This window comes from Myzus persicae, unplaced genomic scaffold (genome assembly GCF_001856785.1).
Source record: "Myzus persicae strain clone G006 unplaced genomic scaffold, MPER_G0061.0, whole genome shotgun sequence".
NCBI classification, from domain to species: domain Eukaryota; kingdom Metazoa; phylum Arthropoda; class Insecta; order Hemiptera; family Aphididae; genus Myzus; species Myzus persicae.
Genome location: NW_019101569.1, coordinates 695,877 through 722,207, shown reverse-complemented (window position 1 = coordinate 722,207; position 26,331 = coordinate 695,877). Strand labels below are relative to the sequence as shown.

The 26,331-nt window shown below is 29.3% G+C and overlaps 1 protein-coding gene across 1 annotated transcript; it reads right to left on the bottom strand.

Annotated features, from left to right (window-relative positions):
* Positions 1-1,014: 1,014 nt before the first annotated feature.
* Positions 1,015-26,331, bottom strand: LOC111029631 (inactive pancreatic lipase-related protein 1-like). Its single transcript, XM_022308722.1, has 8 exons — positions 26,138-26,331; positions 16,469-16,567; positions 13,170-13,440; positions 10,952-11,100; positions 9,597-9,777; positions 5,440-5,705; positions 2,686-2,854; positions 1,015-1,837 (listed from the first exon to the last, which is right to left on the bottom strand). Exons 2-8 carry the CDS (start codon positions 16,530-16,532, stop codon positions 1,765-1,767), a joined length of 1,173 nt encoding a protein of 390 aa, XP_022164414.1. The 5' UTR covers positions 16,533-16,567; positions 26,138-26,331; the 3' UTR covers positions 1,015-1,764.

Sequence of the window (26,331 nt, the reverse complement as noted above, 5' to 3'; positions counted from 1 at the left end):
GAGCGTCTAAGTTTTTTGACAAAAACATAAAAATGTGCAAATTATTTAAGTCAGTATTTCTTAAAAAAATTCCAGTTTATACCTAAGTTTTGAAAACTTAATACAAAATTCCCCTTAAGTTTTCTTACATTTAGCAAAAGAAAAAAGTTGACCGGAAAGTCAAATTAAATTTTTATGAGCGTTTGAAGTTGAAATTTTTACAACATTGGATATTCACTCGATTTCTCTTGTATAGCGATTTTGAAATTGACACCAAATGTTTATTTCATCAATTCATACACTTGATCAAATTTTCAAAATATTCTGACTCGTTTTAGGCTGTTGACGGACATTTCCTTTTATTTTCATATTTTTTTCTATAAATATCAATAAAATTGTATTGGTTGGGTCAAAAAGCATGAAAATATAATACAAGACTCTTGATAACTTGTTATAATAGCAATTGAAAAATATTAAAAATACATAGGCACGATTTTTTTTTGTAAGCATTTAAAGTTCAAATGTTGACAATATTTATAAAGTTGAAAATTGAAAATGATTTTGTAGTTAAAAATGTATAAAATGTTCCATTTTTATAGCTAAGGATTGGAAATTTAAAGCAAGGTTCCACTTAAACAGCTTTTTCCATAAATAATAAATCTAAAAAAATATATGAATACAGTTATTTTTACAGACATTTTAAGTTCAAAATTTGACAAAATTGCATATTAACACAAAAAATAATGCTTATCATTTTGTTGTAATTCATTTCCAAAACAGCCCAATTGTACATATGTATATTTAATATTTTTCCAGCATCACTGATAATTTAAGAAATATATAATATTAATATAATATTAATTCAACTTACCGGCTACCATATTAATAATAACTAATAAGTAATAACAATATAAAATATCCTAAACTGACATACCGTCTCCGCTCAGAATCGTTTTTCGTATACAATGATTTGATATCATTGAATTCAAATTTAATACCTGCACGACTCGTTCATATACAATATATTATATACAATTAGCGTTTTCGTTACAACTTTATTGTTTCAAAACAATCGAACAATATACACTGTTGTATGAATAAATTATACTACAGTCTACAACTTTACACCAGTATTGACTATACAGTAACTATTCGCCTATTTTATACACAGAAAATAATTATTTACAAAGTATAATCTAAAATCACATGAATCTTGAAACATTCACCGTTCGGATAAATATACACAGAAGCAATATAATATACATACGCTTATTAAGTTATGAGCACAAGGGTAGTATACAATACGACATAATATTATTATATTGTAGTAATTATGTCTTATACTTAGGTCATATACAATGGATAGAGCTACTGCTTTAATATTTGGAGCCAACTAACTGAACTAACTAAGAGGAATCAGGTAAAATGAGAATTCAGTTGCTACATCTGTTATCACAAGCAAAATATTTTGTATGTAGTTAAGTGATATGATAAATATGCGACGGGTACTGAAGATGTCTTCAAACACGTAGGTAGTACGCGTTTATATTATGCCAAGGCTCTGTTCATTGTAAATGATCTAAGCCTTAAGGACTAAGGTCTTATGCGGATGGTATCAGCACAGAATAGATTAAAATATCTATTCTATCTTATCAGTGCGCTTATCGCACAAAAAAATATTAAGAATACACATAATATTATTTGACTAGGCCTTTTTTTCGTATATTTTATTATTATCGAGTGTATTGTTGCAAGGGTCTGTGCGCTGCAGGTCGACAACGATGATCACTTCTTTTTGGGGAAGCCTCTGGCGTAAGGTTTTTTCGCGTTTGTGTGCAAGTAATAAATACCGCGAGCTCTGTGAACAAAAACAATAAGAACATATTATAAAATATCAATCATATTAAATTATTATATTCATTATTAAATGAAAAATGGGGATGAGCTTGATTGGAGAATCAAAACGCTAACTCAAAATATTCGTGCAGCAAATAGATGCGATTGTAAAAATAAAAAAATTCGTTCATTGAGGTGTTACGACGTATACAAGGGGATTATTTTAAAGGTAAACTCTCATTTTATTGAAAAGTATTTATGTTAGAAGAAATAATTTATGTTAAATATTAAAAGTATTAAAATTTGTACAAAAAAACATTTTTGAAAAATATTATGGTTATTACTTATTTCTTACTATTTTTGTTCATTATCATGTTATCCTATCAATGTTCTCTTTTTTGAATGATAGGGTACATTTTAAATTTCACACATTCCTAATCAGACAATTTTTCTGAGAATTTCAATACAGGATCATACAATTCGAATTTTAAACTATTATAGGTAGTTAACTATTTATACATTTATAAATTCCAGTATGACCTATTTTAATTTTAAAGTGTAGGAGCAGAGTAGAAGACCATTAACTAAATATTTAATTAACTAATCGTCTAAATTCTCAGGAAAAAATTGTGTTATAATATATATGACATTAAAAGCGTAGGTTTCGAAAAAATGTACAACTGATAAAGATTTAAAATGTTTAATATAATATTATTTTATTTCAAAAATGTTGTTTTGTATAATTATTAAGAGAGTTGTGTAAATAAAAATATAATATCCAAAAGCAGTATTATACTTTTCGAGAAAAACGCAAGTGTTTGTATCTTTAAACGTATCGCCTTTTTAAAATCCTATTTAAACTGCTCTTACTTGTGTGTCACGTGTTCGCCCATCAAAACGTACTCAGACTCCGGCGGATCGCAAAGGCCCAAGTTGAAATAAAATCGGTTGGCGCACGGTATTGACCAGAACCCTACGTTGGAATTGATCGATTCGATGAAATACGGCGTCACTTTGGTGTGATCGCACGACAGCGTCTCTGTAAATCAAGTAACTCGTTAGTACCATGATGGGTACTTAAAAATACATTAAATGCACAATACGCAGTATAACCTCTTTATAACGAACCCCCAATAAGATGGAAGTCTCCTCACGATGAAAAATCGACAGTCCCGCGATAACCTGCTATATCCCGTATAATATTTTATTCTCCATGTAACGGAAACGCTTTTATAACGAAAAGTAATTTGGTACCGAGCTATTCCGTTTTAAGGAGGTTTTACTGTATATTATCACATAGATAGGTGCATAATTATTGTATAAAGAATAATTTTTGGTGCAACCTAAATGGCTCCCATCCATGATTGTTTGTTATGGTTCCCAAACAGCTCCTGTCGAATAGGTTTCACAAATACATAAATATTCCCAAACAACTTTGGTTTTCGACGAAAACAGTTCTGTATAATTTACTTGCATAACTTGCATAATTTAAAGCCAATTTTATAATTTACTTTACACATACAGTTAAAAAAAAAATAATATCAAATTTTTAACCAAACCTCTTTTGAGACAGTTAAGTGAGAAAGAATTTGTGCAGTCAAAAGCGGGAACCGTTGGAGAATCAACCGAGCATTTGTTAAACGGAAGCTGTTTGGATATATTTACCATTTTATAAGACGGGAGTTAAATGAGCCATCATTTTGATTGTACGAAAAAAGTATAATATGTATACTGTATAAGTACCTACATAATACTTATCATACCTATTGGTTGTCATAATAAGTATGAGTAGAACCATTTAGTGGTGATTATTTTAATTATTTTAATGACTTAATTAAGAGTTTCATATCACTGATAAGTCAAAATATTAAATATTATTATGGATTAAATTTTATAGTTGTTAAACTGTGTTATATCTATTATACAACAAATAATTTAAAAAAAATAATTTTGCTTAAATTATAAACAGGAAATATTTATTATACGTATTAGTAATAAATAGGTAAATACTATGATCAATGTTTGAATAAATATTATAATATATTATTAATTTATGCATAGACGTTACCCTCTATCCGATTTGAAATAATTCTTACTTCCGAGAAACCAATATATTTAACTTTAAATTAAAACTGCAGTGGTAATTGACTTTTATTGTCGTTATTGAAAAATGATTTTTTTGCATGCGAGTGAATATTAATTTGATTATTAGTTATTATTTTTACCTACAAGTGTTTGTGTTTAAATCATTAAAACGAGTGGTAGTATTGCGTATGACATCGTGTCGGACAAGTACTTAGGCGAATATTATGCATTGCGGAAATGTCGGAGAAGGACGACAACGATCAATAAGTTACCTACCGCTAAATATTGTGTCTTTTCAACAAGGCTGGGCAAGTCAATTTAATATTTATATTTAACTGGTTAGCTGAAGTATAACTAATATTGTTCAGCGCTACTAGCCCTAGGCTAGTCTTAACAATTGAGTAGTATTCATGATATGATGTAGGTAGACAATATATAAAAAAAATTACGAATTTACTTTTTCAAGTCCAGCCTCGGAGTTTCAGCAGAATCTTCAATCGACGTTCGTGTATATATATTACATAATACATAATACATAATAAATGTAAGGATATCATTTTATATTTATGCAAATTATGCATTTTATATACATTCGTCGTATTATTCTAACTATGCGTGTTGTCCTCGTCACCTGTTGATCGGGAAGGTATGTTTGACCGTCTACTACACATGTGGTATATAAGTACTGTAGTTTTTAGAACAATATGACGACTATTTATATAAAACTCATAATTTGCATAAATATAAAATTATTTCTATACATTTATGATATATTATGTTATATACTTATATGCTTGAACGCCGATTGAAGAATCTGCTGAAACTGCAGCACTTATACATCAAGTGTAATTTTCAGTAAACGGTTAAAATATATATCTTCCTGATCAACAGTTGCCAAGCTGGTATAATGTGTTAACGAGTCAATAACTAAAATTGAGCTTAACTAGAGCTCAACTTTAAGTGACATTAGGTTACATTTTTTTGTTCGGGGGATAGCATTATCCAAAGTTAAGTGGTCAGCCCACATCCGATAATCACTATTTAGGTTCATGGTCCATGGATAAACATACAATTCCACTTGATGGGAGGGGGCATTTGAATTTCTGGAGGCCTAAATCCCCGGATTTCGGCTTAGTCATCTATATGGGCACACGAGTCGAAGCTTGCAAAAATATCGTAATGTATAGAATGTACATTATATAACCATGTATTGGTTAGGTTTAGGTTAAAAAGAGGATTAAAAAAGGTCAAATTTCATATTTAAAGCTAAGTTGAGCTAATTTTTATAATTTTATTATAATAAAGTTAAGTAATGTATAAAATAAATGTCAACTTACTTTTTTCTAGGTCAATTAATAATTAGACTCAACTCGGTAAAAAAAACGTTGACTTTCCCTGCCTTGCCTTACAGTATACAACGGTACTTATACGCCTAACGTTTAATTATTATTATAGTTAAATGATATTGTATTTTAAAAGTATTTGAAATAATATTCGCAATAAATTCCTGGTCTTGGGAATTCGAACAATATTACTCACGTATGATGCTGTCGCTGGCGCAACCAGGCTGCGAAGTGCCTCCATTTACGTAGAAATCGGCGTGTCCGCTGGGGCCCCACTGACCCAGGATGCCCGCCGCCGTGTGTATGATGTCCACGAAATGAGCGTCCGTGGGATCAAGGTCCCTGGATCTGTTGTTGCTCATGTAGAATATGATTGTCGGGTCCAAGCCGGTGATCCTGCCGATTTTTCCCGAGTTGATGAAGTTGGACGCCAGTCCTGCGATATGAGCACCCACGCTGTACCTGGGGTGCGCACAATATAATTAATATTATGGCACGAAAAGTTTAAATATTTAATACAAATAATATAAAGTAATATTATGATACATTAGATAATGATATAATTAATAACTATAAATGAATACAATATTACGTCCATATTATGTGTGTGTTTCAGATCGTCGCAAACATTTTTTTTTTTGGTCATAATTGTACATCGTCTCAAATGGTATTCTATAGATATATATAGGTAGGGGTTCATAAATTTTTTAATGTTTAAAATGTCTGTTTTATTTTGGCTCGAGACACATTAAATAGTAAATACTCATGATTTTGAAAAGTATGAACGTTTTTTGAAATATTTTTTTTACATAATTTTAAGTCATTACAAAACAACATAAGCTTGAAAAAGAATTATATAGGTATCTATTATGTGGAGGTACTTAATAAGCAATAAAATGTTGGCCCGTTACTCTGCTCATCTTAAATGTTAAACATATAAATAAATAATAATTAACTACTATAAATCATAAAATATTATTTTCAAAAATGTTACTTTGTAATGATTTCAAATTATCTAAAATAAATATTTCCAAAACTTTTTAAAAACTTTAAAAAAATGAGTGTTTACCTTTAAATAAACTCCTTGGTGACATAATCAAAGGGTTGTACTCCTCCCACATTTAGTATAATACTTTTTTAATTAAATATTTTTATTTTAACTAATATATACTAATAATAATATTATGAATACTTAGTCATAATTAATATATTATATGATAGTTAAAATTTAAACGCATGTTGATAAAAAAGGTATTAAAAATACATTTTTTGATTGGACCTTTGCAACCAATCTAATATTATTATTTTATTATTTAAATATTGTTATAAATGATATTGATCGGGCCTTTGATTTATCTGTATATTATTCATGAAATTATTACATTTTTAAGATTACAATTAAATCCATTCATGGCACGCATCATCGCATGAAATGTTGTTACTATATAATAAATAATTGGCAAAATTATATACGATAATTTTATATTATATTGAATGCAACATAATATAACGTTTTATAGTTACTAAAACTAAATCTCATGAAAGGTCGAATTTCTACCAATAGGTAACACATTGCTTTAAAATTAATCTGACTATGTAATTCCTTGTATGAAACCTGTTTTCGTATAGAATAAACATATAATAAAAAATAACAATAATTGTTCATTTCGAAACAAGTCACCGCATACCATGTCGTACAGACAAGTGTACAAGTATATACTAGAAACAATATGTAAGCCTTGTGTGACCATCAACCAGCTGCTGCAGGCTTGACCATACACACTACATTTATTGGAACCCCTATTTGACAAAAACACACCTATTATAATATATGTGTATACATTATTATTTTCCAATATTATAATAATGAGAGTAGCATAGATAGTTGGTTCGATTTTCTATGGATCAACATTGTCTATAACAAAATAGTCATAGATTTTGGGGCGAGGGCAAAAATATGTGACCCCGGGGCACAAAATGTTCAAATACAGCTTTATAATATGGAATCTCTAAATGTTCGTTACTACTGCTGCAAAATCCAGGGCTATATTAGGGCATTTTATTTTCCAAAGAAACGTATTTTAGCCTGTATATATTCACTGTATTTATGTATATTTATTATTTATACACATAATTATGTGTGTTTTTGTCAAATTTATTAAGAATAATCATCTTAAAAATGTAACAAAATATAGTTTACCTTTAAAAATATGAATGTGAATATTTCATCTATTACTATAGTTATTTTCCTCTCATATGGATAAGCTGTATACACTATACATATTCCTTAGCACATTGACGAATTTAATTAATTGAATATTGTAATACTATATGTCTATATTATGAACAAAGAAAAGTATTTTTACTAAATTATTATATTAGGGTATACTTCCGTTTTTGTGACTCTGATAGTAAACGGTAAATATTAATAATATTTTCCGACAAATTTATGAAAATAACACAGTAATATTATAATAATATGTCAACATAAATTTACCACCCCCTTAATAAGTGAACAATTTTCTATCCTCCCACTCCTCTAAATACGTGTCTGGTAATATTGTATACGCTTACAGGTGTTTTGACCTTTAGAGGTTTTGCCTAAATTGGAAATGACTTTGAGGCACCTAAATATTTGAGAGAATATGTTGTGTATTTGTGTTACGAAACGCATACCTACAATAAACGTATTATGACTGTGATTTTGTATAATAACTAAATTTTTAGGTGATAGTAGAGCGGAAAATGGTTTTAACAATGCTACTTATATATAATAAGTAATATTAACACCTATTGTTGTAGTTATTATTGTATTTACCCCAGGGCCAGGAAGTTGATGCACTTTCAATTTTTAGAGCGGTGATGATAACTTATAAGACTTATAATATAATACAGAGAGTATGAAAATTAGCGAAATCAGGTCGATATAAATTCGTTTTAGGATACTCGAATCAAAAAACCGTAGTTCCATATTGATTATTGTTAGAACTTAAATTGTGTTTAAAAAATTAGCAATTTTTCGATACCATCATAATATCATATTATACAATTATGATTTAAGTTTGGTGTTTAGAAAAATAGTGATAATGTTAACTTCGTGTTGTTTTACTCTTTATGCACAAAGACTTAACGTGCAAGAAACTGAGAATAATTATTATTTACGACTAATTGAGTATAGATATGTAAAAAATTATGCTCGCTATATCTGCGCTATCCATTTTGGTACAGCAGTCTGTTATTATTATGTGTTCATTATAATATACTAATTTAATTTAAAAATATTTTTTACATTTTATTTTGTAATAGATTACAACTGCAGAACGTCCCTCGGTGGAGTCAGTGATTCTATTGCAAAACCTAATCGGATGTTCCGGTTTTCGAATACAACACAATTTTGGACGGTATGCTGGTGAAAGGGAATAATTAAGTAGATTTTGACAATATTTCGACTATTTACTATCTCGTAAGCAAATTATATTCACGTAGTTTTTACAACTAAATTAAAAGCGGACGTTGTATTATTTCTCATTCTAGATTAGCTGTGGAAAACGAAACAAACCATACACAAGGTGATTTAATGCAAGACACTCATAATTTTTAAACATAATTCGTAGTTATCAAAATTGACAGTTATGAAGAAAATTTTAGTTTCACTTATTTTTATCGTTATGATTTATTATTTTTTACTTTTTAAAGGCGATACACATTTTTACTTTCATACTCCGGTGTAGAATATTTTTCAGATTTTCAAATTTCTAGTAGCCAGTTACTTATCTAGTTATAATAATAGTATTGTTTTAAAGTCATGACAAGCTACTACTCCGCTCACAGAAATATTTATAAAATTATAACAAATTAACGGCTCGTTTGAAATTCGATTTTTAATATACTCGTAAAAATATACTTACCTACTACTCATTTGCTAATGTATCATAAAAACTTTTCACCTTTTTATCGTATTTTTTTAAAATTTTAAAACTATTTCGGTGTGGTGTCAATCAAATAACATGCACAATTACACCAGAAGCTAACAAATTATTTTTATTAAATTTAAAAAAATTAAAATTAACTGTTAACAATTAGCAGACGCCGGCTGTTCACTTCCCCCCGGGACACATTGTATAGGGTATCTAAACATATACGGTGACCAAAGGAGAGGGAGGGGACCTCCTTGATTGCCACTGTCTCCTGAAAGACCACCGCCGATCCAGGGCATAGTAGTCGTGGTTTTCCACACCTTTCCGTATATATGAAAACACAGAAAAACCATACAACTCAGTGCACGGTGCGCAAGCTGTATGCACTAAACATTATCGTATAACTATTTATAGGCTATGGTGAACTATACGTTACCCCATCATATGCAGCTTGTCGGGAGGAACTCCTCTAGGATGGTCGGCCAAGTAGTTGGCCAGTTGAGCGATGCACATACCACAAAATCTGGGGGCCCATTCCACTTGGTTCAGACAAGGTATTTGCGCCAAACTCGAGTAGTCCACTATGATTATATTATAGTTTCCTCGAGTGAAATAAGCTGCAACACACGACAAAATGTTAAAAAAAAAAAACAAAAAACATATGACGAGGAAGTGATTCATACTGATTATTAAAATGTAGGTCCAAGGATTTTTTGGCTTGACTCATCGAGCATAGCTAATTTTATACCTACTTTGTTAATATGTATTTACTATCTATGGAAGTTCTCCAAATTTGTATGATTAGGTGACAACTGTCAAATGAGAACCTACACCCTTTTAACTGTGAATTGTTAAGTAATTAAACTTTATGTGCTGAGGATAATAATCCTCGATTATGGTTTTACTGTAAAATAGACGTAATATCCTTTCTAGTACCTAATTTTTACAAACATGAAACGTTTATTATTTATTAATATGAATTACGATAATTTTTAAATAATCATAGCTACCATAGGTTTTAATTCATTACTCGGAGGACTGTTGTCTATTATAGTAATATTCTTACCTAGCAGTCGGTACATTAAGTTTAATAATTTAGGAACTACGTGTTTGAATTTTGATTTAAGTATATTATATTCAGCAACAATAAAAAAAAATTGAATGAACAATATAGGTACGCAGTAAAAAAGGGCAGATCTCATTTGAATAAAACAAGTTTGTGTTGACACAGGTCAATCTTTAAATGTCATAAAAAATTAAGCATTTTGAAAGTATACTTCAGTATACTTCAGAATTCTAAATACAAGAATTTGAATTAACTAATTAGGTACCAATAAAAAAAAAAAACGGTGAAAAAAGAATGGTTTATTCTTGTAAATCACTCTGTATAATATCTTAGTTTAAAATGTATAAGCATATACACTCATTGAATTTCTCAATATATAATAATATAATCGAATAAAATATTTATTTTACAGTCGATATAAAATTGAAATAAAACCAAACAAAATGAATCATGGCGACTGGCGAGTATATTATTATAATATTCATTTCACTAACTAGTTTTTGTAGGTATCTGGTTGAATTGAACTTTTTCAATTTAATTTTTAACATATTAATATCTCAATTATTATTCCTAATAATAATAATAATAATAATGATAGCCATAATATTATTATTACAGACCCGGGAGGTTTAACAATAATATGTACCATTGTACCGTATCCGTCGGGTAGTACTGAAGTATAGATCCGGGATAGTTTACCACCGGGAGAACTATTTTTGACTTACCGTTCCGGAGATCGGTACTCGGCGACAGGTTTCTGCCACCTTGGAAACCATGTATGATAATCTTGACCGGATGCTTGGGGTTGAAATGAGACTTGTACAGCGATTCGGGATCAGTCACGTCCAACAAGTCGGGATTGTTCTGCGTGAGCCTGAAACAACGAGTGGTTAAATAATATATAGATATTATTATTATTATTATTATTATGGATATTTCGGTGTAAACGAAAGCCACGAAACGAGAGAAAGTATAATATAATATATTATCGTACTAAGACCTACGTCCTATGCTATATAGTAATAATATAATAAATATGCAATCATCGCAAGCCGACCATCATAATGAAACCCAAGTTATAATGCCGAGGCTTTTTAATTTTTTTCAAACAGTCTTAATTCGGTTTTCCGTGAGTCTAAATGAGTGAAAGATGCATGGGGTGGAGAGGGTACATGGTGCAAAGATAAAATATGGGATAAGAGATGGACAACCGATTACTGCCAACGTAAAGCATGACATTATACGACGATAAATGAAACGTGTTTTGAATATTTTTTGCAGGTAAATGAGATGGTTTTTTAAAAAGAAAGCAGCAATCAACAGATTGATAATAATGACGGACATCCTAATAAACATGTTTTTCAAATTTCGTTTGCTAACGATGACTTATTTTTCGGGAAAAGCAAATCAATTTCAAATTAAGAATAATTAATTATTTATTAATTATACAATATCTCACTGTACTTTTTCGTATAATCAAGTTCTTTTAAGTTGTATTAAAAATTCTTTTAGTGCTCAAGGGGCATAGTGGGGGAAATTATTGTGTGGTAAAATGGCACTGTCCCATTTTTTATTATTAAAAATATAAAAAATAAGTTATTCACAATTTTAAATGGTAACTGATTCCGAATATTCATAATGTACAAAAGTGATAAAAAACAAAATAATACGACTAAAAAGGTCTTTTTTGATAGTTAAATATTAATATTATTATTAAACGATGTTCAACAACATAATATTTAAGATGATACAATAAACAACGTTAATTACAATTTTAAGTAACAATTTATAAGTATACACTTAAATATAAAAAGTTAATAGAAAATTGTTCTATTTACTCAACTTTGGCTCATTTTACTACTTTACATTATGTACAATTTTCTTTCCCACATTTTTGGGTTTAAAACTTTTAATGTGATAAAATTAGCTGGTAGTTTGAACAAAGATTAGGTTGTAAATTTAGCTTTTGGCAAATTAACCTATTAGATTGAATGTATAATCAAGTGGAGTTAACAGGATTTCCCCCTTTTTTAGGCGGGGGAGGGGGGGGGGCTGATAATTAGTTGTATAAGGGAGGCTTAACTATACGATACATTTAGTATCCTGATTGCTGATGGTGTGTGAATACATACAGTATTACAGTTTTAGACTTTTGCAGCGGCCATCATACAAATTACAATACATATTATAATAAATAGACAATAGTTAGTACGTCTTATACGTAAGCAGAACACCGGTATCATTTTTAAATTATTCCCAAATATTGATTATTGGGGAGGGGGCTGTACCCCCCTTGGACACTTGAATATGCCACTGCAATAGATGGATCGGTTGGACTAACAGTGAACGGGGAATTAACAGTTTTGATTAATAAAACACGACTTTGGAGATGGGTTATTTAATATTTTCCATATAAATATATAGTCGCCATTAAATGAAAGGACGAATCAAAATGATAAATCTCACTTCTTCGATATCGTTGACTGGGTAATTGCGTGCACCGTTTTTTTTTATATAGTAGTAAGGAATAGAAATTTAAGCATAAATAAATTAATAATTTATACTCGTAGCAATGGTCATAAAAACTATTGAGATCGTTTTAAATAAGTTCCGCATAACGCACTTAGCGTGAAGTAAATATTAACAATTCGAATATTTTAATATAATTTTGTGAACCTATTTACTCTAGGAAATACTAAATAGGGAAAATCTCGTCGTCCCTCAGATATGGACATAAAAATAATTCACATTCACGCAGAAAGAACTAATTTAATATGTAATTGATAATTATTAACTACAACGTGGCAAGTCATATTGTTTTTTTTTCCAATCAATACTTTTCATTCCTTTACACGGTTTGTCAGAAGTGATTTTACATTAGTTCTCAATTCTTCCTTGTTACAACCTGTATTATTATTATTATTATTATTATTTACGTAGTACCTGGTGTACAAGTAAAACTGAATCTTCGGATGAGGGCACGTGAACGGAGGTTCGACGCACGATGAAGAATTGAATAGTTCTTTGACCGAGACCGGCGGAGTCGGCGTGGTTTGTTTCTGGATTGTGTCCTGCTGCTGTTGTTTAGTCGGGCGGCCGATGGCATTCGCCGCAGGACCGCCGTTGGCGGAGGCTACTGGTATGGCGCGTCCCTTCGGCAGTGGCGTTTGCAGTCTCGCTGCAGGGACTTCTCTACCCTGACACAGTATTTCGCCTAAAACAAGGAAACGTTAGTTAACGTGCCTGCAGTGTATATTTAGGATGGATTCTAATTATACGCATTCGCATACATTGTTGTCTCCTTCAATACATGTATATGTAGTTAAAGTTGGAGTGAAGGATAGAAATGTATTTCTAAATTAAAATTCGGAAGACTGGTTTATGAGTTATACAACGTTGGGCACAAAAGATAATAATATGTACCTAAATTATAAAAAATCATTTAAAAAAATGGTTCAAGTAGTTATAATAAATATTAAATCAAACATCGCAAAGAATTTATATTTTTGTAATAATATTTTAAAAAATGATTATACTAAGTATAAGCATTTTAACAATGAATGTACTACTCATTAAAATTTTAATTTAGATGCAACAAGATATTCAAGGAAATCATCCATTTAATAATTTGCAGTAAAATATGGGAGTTTTCATTTAGAAAAAAATAACACAAGACATTACTTAAGTGGCACAAAAAATATCAGGAATTTTAAAATATGGTCTCTAGGTATAATAAGGTATTAAAATAAAAATTCAGAAATTGAATAAATTTATTTAATTTAAATGAAAAATGAAGGGGGGGGGGTGAGCATACTTAACAATTACCTAGTACCTATATACATATAAGGTACATAATTAATGAGTATTTGCATATTTTTGACTATTTAACTTTAAAAGCATAGCATGTAATATATATATATATATATATATATATATATATATGTATATAAGTACATTATACGTCGACCTTTTTTTATTTGAATTATTTGTACGTAAGTATAGATACATTATTTTATATTTTACATTTTAACAGTTCAATATATGTATATTAATTATTTATTTGATATTTTAGTGCATTAAAGTCTTTTTGGTTGTAGTATTGATATTGAGCACTAGTGCGCCCCACAGCATAGGCAAACCTTGCTGACATGGAGGCAGAATTTTTGGTCAATTATTATTATATTTTATAAATAAACTACCTAAAAGATCAGTCGCTGTTCAATATATAAGATTGCCTATTTTTACGTTTTATAGGGAATTTTTATAGGCATATATTATAATTAAATAGTTATTAAGAGTGACATGATTTTTAGTGCGTTGTAAAAGTATTTTTATCTATGGCATTTGTGTGGCCAACAGCAATCCAAGGGCCTCGAAAACATAATATTATTGTCTTACGAAACAAAAGCTTAGCGACGTTAATACGTTATTCGACTTTTAAATATTTACCGAACATAGCGATCCGTAATGAATATAGTTTTATCGAAACCGAAATAGATAGTCCAAACTTTTAACGCTTGTGAACGACTAAGTATTTTTCCGTTGTTATACTTGATAAAATCATTGTTCAAACATTTAAAAAAGTGATGATCTTTTCGACTTTATTTTTGAGGGCATCCATCCTTATCTCTATCTATAATTGATCATAGCTAAAATATATCAAATACAATATACACTAATGTGGCTATACACAATCATTTTAAGTGATAACAGTTAGTGTATAATATAAATATAAAATAAATCATTTTTTATTTAAATTATTTAAACATTATTATTTAATATTATATTAGTTTAAAATATTTTATTTTTTAATAGCTCAACTTATATTATGGTTTATTTATTTGATATTTTACACACCATATTTTGCCGTTTTATTGGGTATTTAATAAACATATTATATTAAAACGTATGATTACATAATTTAGTGCGTTAAAGTCTTTTTATATTCATGGTATTGTTGCGCCTGGCAGCTACAATCCAAGGCCTCGAAAAACATTATTTTATTGTCTCAGGAAACGAAAGCTCGGCGTCGTTATTACGTATTGATATATTGATATTTATCATCGAACACTCCAATTTGTAATGAATGGATTTATCGAAACCAAAACAAATAGTTCAAAGTTTTAACACATGAGCTTTATCGATTTATATTTTTTGAGACATTCAACCCCGTCTATTTTACTGCAGGCTTACATGGACCTATATTTTCGAACGCACCATAGCTCCGCATGAATAAAAATATTTTGTGAATCCGTAACTCCGCATGCACCGTATCTCCGCACGGTCGAAAATACAAACGCACCGTATCTCCGCATGGTTGAAAAAACGAACGCACCGTAACTCCGCATTATAAAAATTTTTATTTACATCAGCACATCCAAATATTGCTGTATTCATTAAACATTTATTAGCTATGCAGACGGATTCTTATATAAGAATGAATTCTGCCAATAATAACGAAAGTAGGATAATTAGAAGAAAACTAAAAAATAATATACAATTTATAAATAAAAAAATCGAATTATATAATAACAACCAAATAGATAGATATAGTTTTGTAAAAAGTTTGGCTTCGTTTAATAATATTTTATTTTTACTTATTTTAACTTACATTATAATTTTAACGATTTTTCGTTGTATGCATTAATTATTATAATTTTTGTTAGATACATTTTATACCGACAATGACGATTTTTTTTGTATGCATTAATTATTATTAATTTTATATTTTATAATTACCTAGTATTACCTGCAGTCTAATATTATTTTTATTTAACTTTAATAATATGTATTGTATTTTGTATATTTTAAACATTAAAAAAAATATGTGCGGAGTTACAGTGTCAAAAAAAATCTTTTATGCGGAGTTAGGGTGTTTAAAAAAAACTTCGTATGCGGAGTTAAGGTGTCGAAAAAAAACCTTGTATGCGGAGTTAAGGTGATATATTATAAAATGGCGACGATCCGTGCGGAGTTACGGCGCACCGATATTTTCATCTCTACCAAAGCTAGAATATATCGAACACTATCATTATAACATCATCGTTGCCTATAATATGATGATAGTTGTGAGCACAATAATTAAAAAGCTGCATTGTTGCAGTTATATAGGCACTACCCAGACTAAATCCTATAACTCAATATATATTAATAATATATATTTTAATTATATAATTAGTGCATAATGTATGATTAAGTAGGTATTAACACCGCAGTCGACCCGAACGACCGCTAGCACGTACCGATTGCGACGAACGTGAACAGGTATAGTAATGTTTGGTAACTCGTGATTGTATGGCCGGCCATGGCTCTTTCATGTTCATGCTTGGTGTCAGATCATTCTGCAAAATATAAACGACGAAGTGATATTAGTGATTATTATATTAATTGATGTGCGAATAAAAATGATTTACAAAATAATATTGTCAGCTCGTGCGTTCGCGATAAAAAGTTATTTCAATAATAACTCTTTATACCAGTCCTTCTCAACCTTTTTTTACAACACCCTAATTTAGATTCATGGCAACATACTTTTCAACAATTAATGGATTTATGAAAAAGTATTACAAATATTAATCTCTACGCCTATAGATATGTGAATTAACCATGAGATTATCTTCACAATTATTGTTCTTTTTATCTGTTGTTTTCACCATCACTTCATAACCCCATAATACCGTTACACTATGCTTTCAACATGCACGATATAAACAAATACATTTTTTTGGCGATACGCATCTTGATAATACGCGACACGCTGGTTGAGAACCACTGCTTTATACTATCGTCGTGTATTAATATAATACCTATGTTGTCGACCAAATTATTATTTTTTTTCTTCGCGTATGACGACAATTATTTACCCAATTCCAATCGGTACATAAAAATAACGTTAATTGTCGAGGTCGTATCTTTAGAAAGCTCACAATATACGAATCATTAAAAATGTTACTTAAAATTCAGGTTGCAAAAAGATTTAATCAACATTCAATTTTTTAATAATGTTAATGAATGAACCTACTTGGTAGGTACCTACACTGCACACTGCAACATACCTTTGAATCTATAACTAACAAAATAGATACAGTACAATATTATTCTTGATTGTATTAAATAAATACATAATTTTTAAGAATAAGCGCAGTTCACGATCGTATTATGTAATATTTTAAATGCAATATTGTAGTATGATGATTATTGGACTAATTCATATCAAATTATTTGTATGTTTTCTATTAATCATAATAAAAGGTAGTTGAAAAATCAAATTTTTAGTTTAAACCAAAACGAATAGAGGTCATAGGATGTTCTGCATAGTTCAAATCATGTTATAGCCATATGCATCATAATATCGAGTTCGAAAGTTTTGAAATCTATAAGATTAACCATTTCTAAATCACATTTCTAAAGTTGTTTGTTATTTTTTTTTATTCAAATTCAATATCAATGCTCTTATTGTTCATATTCGAAAGCTCGCGAGACAATCATCTACACATGTGCACTTGTGCAATTTATCCGTGAACTTCACAATTGTCATTACTCATTAGGTATATACTACGAATACGTATACACACACACAGACACACACACACATATATACATTATATATAGAAGTATTTAACAAAACAAACGACACAGTATAATACAATTATTTAATAATTTAGTCCCCGGGAAATTTGAATCGCGAATACGAATATTTTGTATTATAACACATTGTATATTATGAGTAATTATAATATTATAAATATATATAATAATTATAATTATATAGTTGAATTATTATCTATTATGTTCTGAATATATTCATTATAATATATTATAAAACAAAGATAAACAATTGTAGATCATGAATATTTTAAAACAATTATAATAAAAACTGCAATTATTTACCTAATATTCACAATATTCGTTTGTTTTTGGAAAGTCTAAGAAATTGTAACCCTCGATCGCCGGCACCATGCGTATACTATTAGTTAGGTACCTATATTATGATATGCTGCAGCAATTATAAGCGCGTGCACACATCATATTATTATTGTGGCCGTGCAGCTCGAGTGTTCCACTGTCCAACCGGTATTAGGTATTATACCACGGTAACCGGCCCTCTACAGTGATGTAATTGCAGAAACCCGGGCGTACAAACGGGTCAAGGTTGCAGTAATATTTTTACGTTAGCGTTTCTTCATTACGATTTCGAGATGATTGCTGAAAAATTTTGCCGATTCACATCGCAGTGGACGGTGAAGATCAATCCAGCCGAGAGTCGATCAGTCTTCGTGCAACCGCGGTGATAATCAACACATATTATAATAAAGATAGGTGCCTACACACATATATATATATATATTACACTAACCTACCTATTATTATTATTACCGTAGCTACTTAACCAATTTAACTGGACCATAAAATACAACAATATATATATAGCTCGACCGCAAAAGAAAGATAATGACATTGTGCATGTATAATTTATGTTTCCAACGGCTGTTTAAAGCTGCTGCAACGACCTTGTAAATAATGCAATACACATTAAAAGACTTGAGGGGTGAGGTATACAGAGTGTAATAGAATGACTTGACAAACGAAATGACTTTTCAATATTTAAACTTTTTTTACAATATAATTTATAGACAGTTGTGCTACAAATTGGTACAGTATAGAATTTTATATTTTTACTTTTTAATACTGAAAATAAAAAATTTAATTACATTTTTTTTATAAAAATTCAAAAAAGCCAACTGTAAATCTAATTTTTAAGGAAAAAGTGGTTATTCAAGTCAAGTAGTTTATTTTTTACAATTTTTTTAATTTTTTAGTAATATTTTTGGAAATTTCCTGAGAAGTATTATACTTCTTAAATTATTTACTATACATATAATTTTCACAACAATTTTTGTCATACGTTTAACAAGTGTCAATATTTTATTTTTATTTATCTGGTCTTTCTGTTACACTCTGTATATTCGAGACGTGATAATATAATATTGTGTGGTTCGATGAAAACGACTCAACCTTCGGATCTAATATAATGTATAGTGACAGGAAATACGATTAGTTTTGGAATTTCGTAAAAGCTCCAACAAGTAATAATATATTACGTAGGTATAAACCTCTTAAAAGTAATACTCTTAGTCATATTATAGATTATAGGGAAAAAAATGTAAAGATTGTTGGGTTTATTTTTTCAAGTTTGAAATGCGTTACTCATTAGTACGATAATAATATATCAAAATACCACATTATGATACAATCAATCCGCATATTATATCCTTCAGACTTGATTAAAAATAATTTTCCTTACTTCGTTTATACCGTATTTTTATTTTAAAATGATAAATTAAGGTAGTCGTGATTAGTAATTCGAATTTAAATTTGACCATTTAACATTATGAACAAAATAATCGCTCATCAGGAAATATTTCGCAAATAATAAATTTAAATCCGTACATTTTATCTAACAAAATATGCAATATATGTTTCATTCAAATGTCGATGTTAAAAACATGTTTATATTATAACCTACCCGTTTGCATACTACAGCAGAAAAATATAATTTTTGTGTATAAAATTAGAATATGTTAGTTTACAGACAGAGACATTCATATGGCTACGATAATACAAATTATCAAATGGTATATAAACGAAGAATTTGCAAGAATTACAGAGACCTTGGCATACATTTTACTCCAATTTGTTTTTCAATAATAATTTATAAATTCGTGTGTGTAATACACTTAATTATATTATGTGTAGGCACCCATACGTTTTATACATAGAATGAAATATGAATTATATTTTTACTTTTTAGGCACATCATAAAGTAAATACAAAATAAACAATTATTGTAACTTCTATTTAAATACGATTTGTTGGGTACAATAATTATTGATGTAACAGATGCTAGAAAACATATAGGTACCTACCTACTTAAATCACACAGATAAGATCACTTGAGCGTACAAGACATATTATAATTATTATGACAACAGACATCTTGAGCTGATACCCTTAAAAACAAATGAAAGAAAGGCCTAATGAAATCTAACATTATAAATGTATTAATAATTTATATATTGGACTCTTAAATTAGTTAAATTGATTGTTCATAATATCAGTGTTAAGCAAGAATTAAAATATACTTAAGATGATTAAGTATATATTACTATATTGATTCAAGGTATTAAGTAATTTATAATAATAATAATATATACATATTTGTTTAAAAGAAAACTATATAAAAATACAGTAAAACATATTTTATTATTTAGGTTCGGGTTTTTAGTACCAAAAATAAGAAAAATTTATTAAATTTTTTTGGAAAAATTCAAAATAGCCAGCTTGTAAGTTTAATTTTTAGACGAATTTTTATAGTAAAAACGTTTATTCAAATTAAGTAGTTTTTTAAATATCAATATTTTTTTGGAGTAAATTATTAATTTGAAACTCAATCACTTTTTGCAAAATAATCTGACATAATAATAAGTTTATTTTTTAAATTATTTACTACAGATATCATTTTTTTAATACATTTAATACTAGTGTCCATTATCTTTTTTCATTTGTCAAGTATTATTCATGTTGGTTACATCCTGTATTAGTAGTTGGAGTTATAAATAAATTAATAAAAAAAAGAAACAATAACCAAGAAAATCGAGCTCGAAATTAAATTAGTGTTTTTATATCAACTGTTAAATATGCTTAGGTATATGAAAATAATATCTCACTTTTGTAGCACATTATCCATTGTTCTCAGCTGTTATTTTCTAATCTCACGAAAATAAAATTCGTTTTTACGGAAGACTGAACTGTAATGTATATTTCTCGTACTGCGATCTCGACACCGCAAGTGAAATTTTGGTACGTAGGTGCTTTGAAGACGTATATTATGCATAATAATGTTATTATAGTATTATATTACACAACACCATCATCGTAATAATAATGATATTATGCACATATCACTGATCTATTGTAATAGCACATGACATGGTTAAAAGTACTTTTGTGTTAATCAACACATTCGTCCAAATTTATTATTTGAAAAAATCCAATGAGATTATTATTCTATGGATATGAGGTATTGATATGCGTTTATTATATTATCGTCATGGGTGCAATTATTGAGGCACCTGTGATTTTAAGTAATAACAGTGACAATATAAACTATAAACTGATAATGTAATATAATTATATATAATATGTTATCAAAGACATTTTTAATGAATTTAACAGGTGGTAGTATACTAGCGGATCGTTCAAATGATTTCGATCAAAAGATATTTTATTTTTTAGAAGACTTCAAACACTAAAGATTTTTGTTTGACAAAAATAATCGTACTGTGTGAGTAATACTTTTGTATAATGTCCTTATAAGAAGACGCAAATTGTATATAAAATTATAAACGTATATAGTTGGAATTGCGATGGAGAGATTTAATTGGCGTGGTAATGGTTTCCTATTACATATACGATATACCTGTAATTTTTTATTATTAGGTATTAAAACTTTTGGATCGATACTATGAGTAACGTTTTTTTTGTTTAAATCGATAGAATCACATTTTTTTTAACATACATAATATTATTTTTACAATTTCCTTATTTTCAGAAATGGATGGATTACTACCTACACGGCTATACCCGCAGTCTAACTATTGGATAGCTTAAAGTAATCTATTAATTCATAAGTATAATTTAAAATGAAACATATACATTATATAATCGACGTTAACATAACATTAAACATACTCCCAATATTCATTATTGAATTTGATACATTTGTAAGCAATTTGTTAATGTTTATCAATCATCAAATTTGAGAAATAAATACATCAAAACCCTATTAAGGGGCCCGGTGACGGTTTTTTATAAATTATATTTTACATTTTAGTTTCTAAATTAATTATAATACTTTTCCGCTTGTCTACGACCCGACACCTATTCAGGGGGACTTATATAATTATACGCTGTATTATATCTAAAAAATGACTTCACAGGAATATTTCTCAGGTCTCGTAGAATTATCAAATTTCAATAAAAAATGTTTAATCTGAAAGAAGACTTCTTACAAGCCTCATTGAACTCTGATTTTTTATATTATTTCAAATAATGGTGTATTCAAATTGTAAAAAAAACTTAAAATTGTATTTTTTTTGAAGACATTTTATTATAAAGCTTGAGATTAAAATAATGAACAACGAAGTTCAATGCATCCCGTAGAATATCACTCCATATATATAAATTCAAAAAATATTTCCAAATTAGGTTGATGTCTGGGTTGATAGGTCTGTGTTCGCTTTTATTTGTTTGATATCTTTAAAAAGAAAAAAATTATAATCCTTTAAAAACTGATATTTTTACGCGTTTTCCAAATTTAAATAACTTTTGATATGTTGGTTTTATCGAAATAATAAAAATCGACAACACAGTTGAGATACTCTTCTATTCGAGGTGAAAATTTGGTTTCTTAGTAAAACTGTATAGTCTTCTTGATTCTTTCTTCCCGCAAAACAGTTTTTGGTATGTTTTACATTTGTAAAAAATACGAGGGTGTAAGCTCTGATGGCTTACATTTCTTCAGTATATTTGTATATAGTTTCTCCTCACGCTTACTTAGTTATATGGGAAATATTAAAGAGCAGTAAGCAAAGTTTAGTATTTATATAAATATAGTTGATCAAGGTTAATATGAGATTAAATCATCATCCTATTTCTCATAATTTATTCAGGTTCGATATGACTATTCTTGCATGGATTATTGAAAAGGCATGTTTGATAAATTTGAGCGTTTCGTGACAATTATTGATATCAAAGAAGTGCATCATTTTAAACTAACTAATTACCTACATTTACTCTTAACTATAGTTAAGAACAAAGTCATTCGAAGTGTGCGTCATGACTCCCAGGGACGTAGAGCGAGCCACGTCAAAGAACCGGAAACCAAAATTAATATAGGTAATATAGGTAATATACTCAATATAAGTATAATTTATAATCATTATAGCGATTATGGGAACGATAACGAAACACACGAGACCATTAATTCATTTATAGTACTAAAGTCATTGCTATTCATCAATTTATCATCAGCTTTTAAAGGCCGAGCCTTACCGTTGTAGTCATTTATGCCTGTCACATGCCGTTCTTTTAAATTGTTGGTCAGAGGTATAATCAGTCCTACGGAAGGTTCTTCCGTAGATTATTAACACCCTAAATTGTAGAGAATTTTTTTTCTAATTTGAATTGCATACTCCGGACATTTTTAGTGCAACAAGTTCCGAACCCTACAGTCATATTATTACTGTGTGTAGTAATTTCTTTACAAATATTTTAAGCCCAAACCATCAAAGTTTTTTAGAATAAAATGAGTGTTCATATAATGTAGTTAATTTTTTTTTAAGCTAACTAGTAAAATTTTACATAAATATATTAAATTGTGTATTTAATTTTTTAATCGCTGTTTTATATTAATTAAAAGCTTTTTTTGGCCTTTTTTCACATTTTAAGTGTTTATATTGTTTTTAAATCCGAATTCTAGTAATAATACAATATTGTAATAGGTATCCATATTGGTATGATAACCGCAACGAGTGGAATACGAAGTACTCGATTTAAATTTTTTATCCAATTATCACAAAGATCTAATTTGAGCTACAACGAAAGAAATTTAGATCAATATAGACGTGCGCAGGATTTTTCCAAATTTTTTAAAATTTATGTTTTGTATTTTTTCATGATACCTATACATTTTTCTCGAAATTAAAAATTATAATAATATTTTTGAATTGAAACACATATTTAAAATAGGTTCAATATGTCTAAGGACATGAAAACCCCAAAATACAGAAACTCAAAATGATGGTTCGGTTCCGCAGTCTAAAATAAAATTATTGAAATCGAAAATAGATTTCCTTTTTTATTAATAGGGTGCTATCCGTGCATTTGTTATCTCCGTTTACACACGTACGACATAGTACATTTTAGTTCATTAGTTTCAATAGTGTGCTGTTCATTTTGATAGTATAGTGAATTTACTTATTAAAAAAGTTTTAGGTGAGAACAATATCTGTGCTGAAGCATCGGTTTTTATTTGATATTTGAATATTTAAGTGAGGTATAAGAATTTTGAATTTGTGATATTTTACATACCTATATCAGCTATTTCTCGCTTGAAAATTAAAATATCGAATAAATACTGCTCTAGTTGCACTATACCGCTTTATGTCGTCGATGTAAACCCTCCGAGCCTGGCTCCTTGGCAGACATATATTTTACTATCATTGTCTAAGGAAAGTCATAAGCCCGTGATCCACTTGATGCTATTGTTGTCTAATTAATTTGTTTTGATGTCAACAATAAATGTTTGGGGATGGGAGAGAAGTATTGCCGTTCCTCTCTCGATCATCGTACCACAAAAAAAAGGTGTAACAGAAAGACTTGACAAATAAAATAACTCTTGAAAATAAAAATAGCCAATTTGTAAATCTAACTGTTAGTGTTAAAAATGTTTATTTTTTGAAGTTAATTAATATTGATTTTTTTTTCAAATTATACTTTTTGGGATTTCCTTAAATAACTTTTTATCGATATTATTTTCAAAATTTTTGTCTTAAGTTTAACAAGTATTTTTTTTATGTATCAGGTGTTTCTTATATACGCTACTGTATACCTAACTATGCAACCACATTTGTGAAAACGACGTTATGATGAGCTGATTTCATTTTGGCAGAATTCCTAAAATTACATATTGCTTGGGCGAATTGTTGATATATTAATTCGTTTGGTTAAAATTCATATGAGCCTAACACAACTAATGCATTTTCCCATTTTTAGAGTTATAGGACTTTCTCTGCAGTTAGTTTTAACTGTCAGGTATAGTGGTATGGTTAAAAAATTTTACTTGGACATAATTTATGCAAGTACTTATTGTAGTGTTGATATGATGTGTAGTAAATTATTAAAAAAAAGTTGGTAGAAAAGTTAAATATATCGTAAATAAAAACAAATAATTTTCTTGACTTTTGAAATTCGATGGTATGTAAATAATTCACTCTAATATCATAGCTAACAACATAAAATTGAATATTTTGAGTCCAAATTTGCTATTTAATATATTGCATGGGGGGTCAGAGCAAGGGTATACACAAATAGCGTGCTGACATAGTGTTAAATATGTAAATTCACTCAAACAATAGGTTATCAATTTGACGGATTCTTATAACTTGAGTCAATTTTGGGTAGTTTACGCCCAAAAGAATTAAGCTCGTTCCTACGTATGATGCAGTATCTACACGTAAGTAGTGAGTATAAGACCTGCGAGTCCGTAGAGTGGTAAATGTCACCGGCACGTAGACTGTTCGGTCGATTCGATCCAAGGTCTGGTCTTTTGGGATGAATATAGTTCTACACCGTTTGGGCGAATAAGTATAGATACAGACTTATAATTTTATTGGCAAATTAAAATATGTATAGTATAATTACCATATCTAGTGTTATAAAAAAAAAATAATTAAATCGCTTACAATAAACATAATTATTAATAGTAAACTCTAACTTTAAAAATAAATCGGCGATAACTGTTAATATAAACATATACTTTATGCATAGTACAGTAGAAAATGAATTGAATACAATTATATGCCCATCTGTGTCCATCATATCACTGACGGAGGTAAAAAAAATTTCACTCGCCCAAACGGTACAAAATAATATTATGCAAGTCGCCCATATGACCACTGCCCTGCAATGTCACGTCCGTATAATAGGACCACAGAGTCGGTCGTCAAGTAAACCCTAACCTAATCTAACCTAACGCATTATTGTGAATACCGCAAACCCGAAATAATTCGATAGTTATAATACGACAAAAACGGTGTTTGTGTTCATAGATAAGTGTAAAGTGTACTCACGTGCGAATTTTCGATACCGTGTCTGTAAAGCGCGAAGTGTGTGTCTTCGTCGTGACCACCGCAGCAGCTAAGGCGCACGCGACCAGCACGTAACTGAACGACTGTCGACTGCAGTTGCTGGCAGAAGTCGCACGCGCGCAGTCTGAGTGAAAGTGAACGGAGGCGGCGGTGTTTAAATTTTTTATTTTCCTGCC

Bases quoted from the DNA above. Each gene is read 5' to 3' on its own strand.
- LOC111029631 (XM_022308722.1), bottom strand. From the start codon at position 16,532: ATGGCCGGCCATACAATCACGAGTTACCAAACATTACTATACCTGTTC. The intron at 9,778-10,951 runs GTAAGTCAAAAA...CGTGTGTTGCAG, and splicing joins GAGTACCGATCTCCGGAACG to CTTATTTCACTCGAGGAAAC. The intron at 1,838-2,685 runs GTAAGAGCAGTT...TTTTGTTCACAG, and splicing joins GGCGAACACGTGACACACAA to AGCTCGCGGTATTTATTACT.